This window comes from Babylonia areolata, chromosome 19, assembly GCF_041734735.1.
Source record: "Babylonia areolata isolate BAREFJ2019XMU chromosome 19, ASM4173473v1, whole genome shotgun sequence".
NCBI classification, from domain to species: Eukaryota; Metazoa; Mollusca; class Gastropoda; order Neogastropoda; family Buccinidae; genus Babylonia; species Babylonia areolata.
Genome location: NC_134894.1, coordinates 48026264 through 48036263, shown reverse-complemented (window position 1 = coordinate 48036263; position 10000 = coordinate 48026264). Strand labels below are relative to the sequence as shown.

The window sequence follows — 10000 nt, the reverse complement described above, 5'->3', positions numbered from 1 at the left end:
ACACACGCGCGCACACACGAGCGCGCGCGCGCATGCAAAGACCTAAGTTATACAGAGTACATTCCTGGCTTGAAGACATGAGTAAATTAAACCTAAAATTAGACGAATCTCTTTCATATTTCGGTTGAATTAAGCTTTTGTCTAAGGTGTGTGTGTGTGTGTGTGTGTGTGTGTGTGTGTGTGTGTGTGTGTGTGTGTGTGTGTGTGTGTGTGTGTGTGTGTGTGAGAGACAGACAGACAGAGAGAGAGAGAGAGAGAGAGAGAGAGAATGCGAATACGAATACGCATACAGAGTGGAGATACGAAATGTTTAATTCAGATTCAGGATCAAGCCCCTTACTGAAGGGGAAGTCATAATCATGCCTATCACACAATCAATTTGCCAGCATCACATTGCCTAAGGTGATTGTTGCAATGAAAAATTCATATTGTGTATACTTTTTATTACGTTGTAGCCGAACGCAGTCGTTTTACAGGGAATGTGAATTGAATGTAGAACGCCACATCACTTAATACAGTGTATGTATATATAATGTATGTATATACATTAATACAACATATTCCATATTACTCATGCATAATACTAAGTAATTAATTCGAACATATGACCATCCAACTTTGCAGCTGAGCCTTTTTTGGTTATTTACCAATAGAGAGAGAGAGAGAGGGAGAGAGAGAGAGAGAGAGAGAGAGAGCGAGAGCGACAAGAAAGACAGACGGTGACACAGAGACAAATAGAGAGAGAGAGAGGGAGAGAGAGAGAGAGAGAGAGAGAGAGAGTGAAAGAGAGGGAGAGAGAGACAAAGAGAGGCAGAGATAAAGACAAAAAAAAAACAACAAACAAACAAACAAAAACCACAGACGGACAGACAGGCAGAAAAACAGTGATAGACAGAAAGACATTACAGAGAAAGAAAGGGAGAGAGAAGACACAAAGAGAGAGAATATGTGCGAGAGAGAGAAAGAGAGAGAAAGAAAGAGATAATATGTGTGAGAGAGAATATATATATATATATATGTGTGTGTGTGTGTGTGTGTGTGTGTGTGTGTGTGTGTGTGTGTGTGTGAGAGAGAGAGAGAGAGAGAGAGAGAGAGAGAGAAAAGACAAGTCAAGACAAAATTCTTTATTTCCGAGGATAATACATAAACACTGGTCCCTCCCTGCCCAAAAAACAGGGTCGACAAAACACAACACCAAATAATACACATGCATGATGGCTGCAACTCACACACACACACACACACACACACACACACACACACACACACACACACACACACCAAACCATAAGAATAGTATTGCTCGGTTGAGAAGCAACGAGAGAAGAGAAGCACACACACATCCAGTAATTGTATTGTGTGAAAAAAGGGGATGTGTAATATGTGTATGCGTGGGTGTCTGTGTGTGTGGGGAGGGGGGCGGGGGGGGGGCTGTGCAGGGGGGTGATCATATAACCGAGTATTACGAAAAACCATGCGCATGATACACTGACAGAGATACACATCACAATAATGGGTGAACATTAATTAATATAGCAAGGGACGCATGACTACATAAAACTATTGTCGCAGGTGGCTTGGTGGGAAAACTGAATGATTCATTTGCCCGAGACAATATAGGAAGGGGTGGTGTCTCGAGAGACCACCAGCAATATAATGGGCTGGGGAGGGGGGGGGGAGAAATTGAGAGGGAGGGGGTAGGGGGCGCGGGGGATCGGAGGGGGGGGGGGGATCTCGTGACAGATGGCAGATCCAAACCAGCGATATTCATAACTCCAGACCTCAAAAAGCATATTGAATTTCATACCTCAGGGCCATCACACCGTCAGCGGACTTACTCACACTGGGGATTAAGGTCCAAACCCACACCCTCACTCCCCCACACCCCACGCCCCCTCAGGTGAAATGGCTGACAGGGGAATTGACCATCACCGGAGAAAAAGAGGGAGAAGGCGCCTAACTGACAACCTGGGTGCGGCCCGACCCCCTTAGAGTGTAAGGAGTTAAGGGTCGAAACACTTGACTGAGGGGGGCTTCTTCTCTGAAGACCTTGTACTGTCCAGCTCTCCCTAGAGTTTCTTATCACAGCTTAAACAACAACAACAACAACAACAACAACAACAAACAACAAACAACAACAACAACAACAACAACAACAACAACAACAACACACACACACACACACACACACACACACATTGCTATGTGAACAATAACATGTCAGAGACAGACAAAGCTTATCTGTTCTTTGCCTGTCTGTCTGTACGTCTGTGTCCCTGTCTCATTCGCTCATCTGCCCATCGCCCACAAACAGCAGCAGATCATTCATGCAGCTTCAAATCAACAAATTAAAAAAATCACCCAAGTCAGAGAGAAATGACAGTAATGATGATGATACACCCACCCGCCACACCTCCCATGAATATGCAAATCTCCTGACAGGAAATGTCTCTCCCACTTTCCATCCCCTAATCCTTGTTAGACGCTCGAGCAAGTCATGTGTTCTGGTAGGAGGTTGTTGAGAGGACGGTGGAAGGGGGAGAGGGGGGCGTGTCCGTCTGTCTTTTAACACACACACACACACACACAGAGAAACAAAGACACAGACACACACACTCACACAACAGACTCTGTCACACACACACACACACACACACACACACACACACACACACACACAGACACAGACACACACACACACACACACACACAGATGCCTTCTCCAAGAACTCCTACAGTTATCTACCTTCTTACTCTCGTCACACTGCCCATACCCCGATGAAGACATAGTATGACTTGTTCAGAAGAGATGATCTTCGGAAAGTATCTAGTGACGTCAGGATGACCTGGTCCAAAGCTACGTCAGACCTGAAGAGAGGGGCTTCGAAATCAAGAGAAGCAACTCTGAAAGCAGGACGAAAATACAAGACACGGGTGTGTCCAAAAGGAAGAAAACTCAAATCGCGTGGGTAACAACATAAGACCCCAACCCCGCCCCCCGAGTGCCGTTGAAATCCAAGCTCATCAAGGACAACTTAAAGCTTCTGCACAGTTTCGGTTTCAGTTTCTCAAAGAGGCGTCCCTGCATTCGGACAAATCCATATACGCTACACCACATCTGCTAGGCGGATGTCTGACCAGCAGCATGACCCAACGTGCTTAGTCAGGCCTTGGGTGCATGCAAATATATATATATATTTGTGTACCTAACAGAGTGGATTTCTTCAGTAGAATTTTGCCAGGGGACAACACTCTCGTTGGTATGGGTTCTTTTTCAGTGCGACAAGTGCGTGCTGCACACGGGACCTGGGTTTATCGTTACATCCGATTGACTAAAACGCTCCGTTCGATTTTCCAGTCAAACTTCGGAGAAAGGTCGAGAGCGAGATTTGAACCCAGATCCCCACGGACTTCGTATTGGCAAATGAGCGTCTTAACCATTCTGCCACCTTCCTCTGTAACAGCAGTAATTCATAACTTTTCTATGGCGCGATATCCAGTACTTATGCCGCTCAAATCGCCTTACATGATCGGGCTCGATTTTACCATTACATAAGAGCATTACAACAGCTCAATCCAGTGCGTTCACCGAACGAATCAAAAAGCATAATCCACCAAACAATAAAAAGAAATATCAAGTAAATAATGCTTAGATTAAAATGAAATATATTCCATAAAACACACATTTCATAAACACAAACACACATGCGCGCGCGCACACACACTCGCACGCACACGCACGCACGCACACACACACACACACACATATACACACACACGCGCGCGCGCACTCACACACACACACACGTGCACACACGCGTCCAGACACATTAAATATATCAACTGCACTACAACAAGATTACACAAGTATTAAAATATCTCTAGTATAAAATTCCATGTGGCGAACAGACTTTGGACTATCCATTGTGCTGAGTACGGAAATGTTTGCGGAAAAGGTACGTTTTCAGTTCTGACTTTAAGGACTGGAGATCAGGTGCCAGTTGCATTGCTTGGTTCTAACTGTTCCACGTGGACCGAACTACGCCACTGGTCAGTTCCATACTACACACAGTTAGTAGCGGGTTACGACCATACTAGGCTCTTCCGTCCGAGCAATGCAACTGGCTCCAGGAGCATTTCTGAGGTTCAATGGCAAAGAATTCCAAATTTGGGGTTAGCGTTCTGCATGGATCGTACGTTTCCAGCACAGAGGAGAGATACGGGGGAAGAGATTCATCAAAATGTCGGAAGGCAAGTGTCGCTAACAGCAGTGAGGAAAACAAGATCTTCCCCTCAAACATGATACTCCCAATGTGAAATAATAAATAAAGAACGAACGAAAGAGTGAGGAAAAGGAAGAAACAGAAAGAAGAAACAGCCAGAGATGACACTGGACAGTGCTGTTGTTTGCATGTTTTCACAGAGAGGTCGTCAATTTTGTATTTTTTATTTCTTATTTTTTTCTTTCTTGTCACAACAGATTTCTCTGTGTGAAATTCGGGCTGCTCTCCCCAGGGAGAGCGCATCGCTACACTGACAGCGCCACCTTATATATATATATTTTTCCCCTGTGTGCAGTTTTATTTGTTTTTTTCCTATCGAAGTGGATTTTTCTACAGAATTTTGCCAGGAACAACCCTTTTGTTGCCGTGGGTTCTTTTACGTGCGCTAAGTGCATGCTGCACACGGGACCTCGATTTATCGTCTCATCCGAATGACTAGCGTCCAGACCACCACTCAAGGTCTAATGGAGGGGGAGAAAATATCGGCTGCTGAGCCGTGATTCGAACCAGCACGCTCAGATTCTCTCGCTTCCTAAGCGGACGCGTTACCTCTTGGCCATCACTCCACTTGCTGAGCTCACCCACCAACACACACCGATTCTCTCACACTCCCGTGACCATTGAACGTGACACAGACTTACTGCAGAGACACGTTCCCCTCAATACAGCCGCCACACCGTGGAGAACTTATTCCATACCACTGAGCCAAGAATGGAGACTTTATGACAGATTTTTCTTTCCACCTCTTAGCGCTTTGTTAACCCCTTAGTGAAAATTAATGAGAGCAGTGTGGCACGAACCAAAAGTGCAATCACCACTTTTCGTGTCTTTGCGTACTTTTAAGTGACGACATTGACTTTTCCTGAACACAAAGGAATTGGAATTTCACATCCTGACGCGTAAGCTCAATTGTACCACACTGAGATAACAGAGTTCACTGTCGAGCATGGTCGTCAGCAACAGCCAGAGGGTTAAACGATGTAAAAACGAAACGGAAAAGAACCGACACTTCAGAACATTAGAAAATCGTTACAAGACATTCCACGAGTCTAAGAAAGCAAAGACAAGTCACTTTGTGTGAAGTTTAGAAGTTCACGGATAAAACCCGCGCAAAAATCAATCCACCACACACGTCATTCTCTCAGAACTTACAGAAACAAGTGGGAGGGAGAGATGTTCTGTCTGCTTCACACACCAGCACAGAAAATCCTACAGTATGGCTGGATTTGGCCGCGAATAGCCCGTAAGGATAACCCGAGACAGGGAATGTAGCCCCCCCCCCCCTCCCACTTTGTTTCCCTCTCTACCTCTGTCATTAAATGAATATATACCATGCCTTCACCCTCTCTGTCTTTTTGTCTGTCTGTCTGTCTGTCTGTCTGTCTCTCTCTGGGCCTGCATAGCTGTCAACGCTCGAGTTGTCCTCACAAAGAGTAAGGAAGACCTTCGTACATGAGAGAATTACAAACTTATCGTTAATGTCATATCATCATCATCAATGTCAATAATACCAAGCCATAATTCATATTAAAGACACACACACAAAATTTAACGACTTGACTGCTGAAATCTCCGTAAAATGAGGTCAGTGTGGCATGAGTTAAAAAGTCAGACGTACCTTTTCTGTGTTCATATCAACGGTGTAATTGATTCTGCTGAACAAAAAAGGGATGCAATCCGAACACGATGATGTCTGCGCACAGAGTGATGACTAACACCCAAGCCTGCAAGCTCTGTCTCCCCTCAGTGAAGTGGCAGCCCTTCACCGACAAGCATACACGTCGACATCAGCCAAGGGATTCACGACGCTTCAATTCAAGTCTCAAGCTGTTGCACACTTGCCCCCTGGCTTGTTTCATTTAAAGCTTGACGCGGAATGATGACGGCCTAGAGGTAACGCGTCCGCCTTGGAAGCGAGAGAATCTGAGCGCGCTCGTTCGAATCCCTGCACAGTCGCCAGTATTTTCTCCCCCTCCACTTGACCTTGAGTGGTGGTCTGGACGCTCGACATTCGCATGAGACGATAAAACGAGGTCCCGTGTGCATCATGCACTTAGTGCACGTGAAAGAACCCAAGGATCATCTCTAGCTAAATTCTGTTAAAAAAAAAGACAAAAAAGAGAGAGAGAGATCCACTTCAACAGGAGAACAATAAAACTGCAGGCAGCGACAAAAAAAAATTTTGAAAGAAAAAAAGGTGGTGCTCTCAGTGTAGCGACGCGCTCTCCCTTGGGAGAGCAGCCCGAATCTCACACACAGAAATCTTTCTGACAAAAAAGAGTAATACAATACAATACAATACAAAAACAAACCTCTATGCGCGTTCTTCTTTTTTTCTTTTTTTTTTTTGACTATGGCAAGGTGTATCACATTAGGACAATGCTCTGTCATGACCATGGCAAACAGTACCACACTTATGGACACTGCTCTGTCAAGACCATGGCAAACAGTATCACATTAAGATAATGCCCTGTCATGACCATGGCAAGCAGTATCACATTCAGATAATGCTCTGTCATGACCATGGCAAGCAGTATCACATTAGAACATTGTTCTGTCAAGACTATGGCAAACGGTATCATATTAGGACAATGCTTGTCATGACTATGGCAAACAGTACCACACTAGGACAATGTTCTGTCATGACCATGGCAAACACTATCACATCAGGACATTGCTTGTCATGACCATGGCAAACACTATCACATCAGGACATTGCTCTGTCATGAGTATGGCAAACAGTATCACATTAGGACATTGCTCTGTCATGACCATGGCAAACACTATCACATCAGGACAATGCTCTGTCATGACCATGGCAAACACTATCACATTAGGACATTGCTCTGTCATGACCATGGCAAACAGTATCACATTAGGACAATGCTCTGTCATGACTATAGCAAACAGAATCACATTAGGACATTGCTCTGTCATGACCATGGCAAACACTATCACATCAGGACATTGCTCTGTCATGAGTATGGCAAACAGTATCACATTAGGACATTGCTCTGTCATGACCATGGCAAACAGTATCACATTAGGACATTGCTCTGTTATGACCATGGCAAACACTATCACATCAGGACACTGCTCTGTCATGAGTATGGCAAACAGTAACACATTAGGACATTGCTCTGTCATGACTATAGCAAACAGAATCACATTAGGACAATGCTCTGTCATGACTATAGGAAACAGAATCACATTAGGACATTGCTCTGTCATGACCATGGCAAACACTATCACATCAGGTCATTGCTCTGTCATGACCATGGTAAGCAGTGTCACATTAGGACAATTCTCTGTCATGACCATGGCAAACAGTATCACATTAGGACAATGCTCTGTCATGACCATGGCAAACAGTATCACATTAGGACAATGCTCTGTCATGACCATGGCAAACAGTATCACACTAGGACAATGCTCTGTCATGAGTGTAGCAAACAGTATCTCGTTAGAACAATGTTCTGTCATGACTACAGCAGACAGAATCACATTAGGACAATGCTCCTGCCATGACAATGGCAAATAGTATCACATAAGGACAATGCTTGTCATGACTATGGCAAACAGGACACATATGGATAATGCTCTGTCATGACTATAGCAAACAGTATCACAATAAGAGAACGCTCTGTCATGATTGTGGCAAACATTATCATATAAAGACAAAAACAATTCTGTCTTGACAGCAGATAGTTCCACCTAAGGACAACCTTCTGTCATGACTGAAGTGCTTCTTGAAGTACTTCTGAAGGTTGAGTGTGTACGTGTGCAGGTGTGCTTGCGTTGTGTTGTGTGTGTGCACGGGCTTGTTCGTTTATGGTATGCTTGATGCATGCATGTTTATGCATGTATAACTTTTTGTTGTTAACGCCACAAGTTCCCTGGGATTATTATTATCAGTGTTATCATTGTTATTTTCATCATCATCAGTATCATCGTCGTCGTTGTCGTCGTTATTAATATTTATTCTACTAGTAGTATTATATTATCGTTATCATCATTATTATTCACACGAGAAGTAGTACCACTACTGGTGCTACTACTGTTTCTGCTGCTACTACTACTGCCGCTGCTACTACTCTGCTGCTGTTTCTACTGCTGCTACTGCCACCACCACCACCACCACCACTACCACTACAACTACTGCTGCTTCTGCTCCTACTACTATTACTACGGTTGTTGTTGTTGCTGCCTCTTCTACCAACTACTACTACTACTGCTGCTGCTACTACTACTGCTACAACTAACTGCTAGAATTATGCATGCGTGTGAATGACTGGTTTGAAAAGCGCTTCGATCTGTCTCTGCACAAGATTCAGCGCTCTATAAATACTTATTACAATTGTCATCATCATCATTACTATGGCACACAGTACCACAGGAGGACAACACACAGGAACAGTCAAACGGCCAGAAAGCCGCCGGGCGAGGAATCAATACTCGCACGGACAGACCACAGAACGCATGTTGTACAGCCTGTGACCTTGAGGAGTAATGATATACATGAACTCCGTGACAGGTCCCCGAGTGAAAACACTGACCAGGAATTATGCATGTGACATCAGGTAGGTCAGTGGCCGTACTGGCAGGCTGCCAGTGTTGTTTTCATTATAATAATTTAATAATCTACATTTGTAACGCACCCTTTGTCTCTAGGAGCACAGGGCGCTTTACATGAAAATTTTAATATGTAGGTACAAATTACTTAAACAACTTCCCCACTCCCTCCCCCTCTCCCCCATCTCCTATTCCTCACACATGCAAAGTGAGTTGGGGGAGGGGATGGGGGGCGTGTGTGTGTGTGTGTGGAGGAGGGAGGGTGTGTGTGTGGACGGCGGCGGGGGAGGGTGTGTGTGGGGGTGGGGGGGGGGGGGGGGGGGCTGGGGGGGGGCGGTATTGGAAAAAAAGTAGGAAACCAAGAATGCTGATACGTTCTGAAGAATAAAATAAATGTTTAGTTAAAAAGCGAAAGGCAGAGATCGAGTCAGATAAACGGATATGACGTGGATGGTTGTTCCAAACATCCTCCAGGAGCAGCGAAGAGGACAGAGCGTTCACCATAGGTTGTTGTATTGACACGAGGATTTTTCAGAAGGTAGCAGCAAGAAGAAGAGCGGAGAGTTCTTGAGGGAGTGTAAGCACTGATGAGGTCAGAAAGATAGGTTGGTCCAATGGAGTGGAAGAGACAGGCAACTTTGTACATATCTACTCTCAAACGAATATTGCCATCACGATCTCTCAGCTCGCTCAGTAATCCTCACTGGATGAAAGCAACAGGGGGTTTGCTCAGTTGTATTTGGAGACCGTAAATCACATATGTCTGCGTTTTAATTATGTGTCAATGAGATATGTCTAGGCTATATTGTGGTATGATGATACTGGACGCCTGTTCGCTTACTGCGGTTATTCGTATGGTTGTGATGAATGTGTGTGAGGTTTACGTCAAAACAGCATCAACTTTCATAGTGAAACAAACACACTTGCAGACATAAAATAATGAGTGGCGCTGCGCTGTGGCAACACGCTCTTCTCGAGGTGAGCAGGCCGAATTTCACACAGAGAAACCTGCTGTGACGAAAATAAAACAATACAATAATTCGTTGTTTTTTGTTGTTGTTTTTTTTGTTTTTTGTTGTTGGTTTTTTGTTGTTGTTGTTGTTTTGATTTTTCTTCTTCAAACACAGTTACCTTCATCAAGATAG

At 44.5% G+C, this 10000-nt stretch overlaps 1 protein-coding gene across 3 annotated transcripts in view; it reads right to left on the bottom strand.

Annotated features, from left to right (window-relative positions):
• LOC143293783 (putative sodium-coupled neutral amino acid transporter 11) overlaps positions 1–10000 on the bottom strand; it is a 159195-nt gene that overhangs the window by 84535 nt on the left and 64660 nt on the right. Inside the window, exon 1 of one of the 3 annotated variants that reach the window (XM_076605021.1) lies at positions 5902–6041. The exons of the other annotated variants lie outside the window; for them this stretch is intronic. Within the exon in view, the coding sequence (XP_076461136.1) occupies positions 5902–5916 (15 nt within the window). The 5' untranslated portion in view covers positions 5917–6041. Of the gene's footprint in view, positions 1–5901; positions 6042–10000 lie in introns of those variants that run through there. 3 annotated transcript variants of the gene reach the window in all.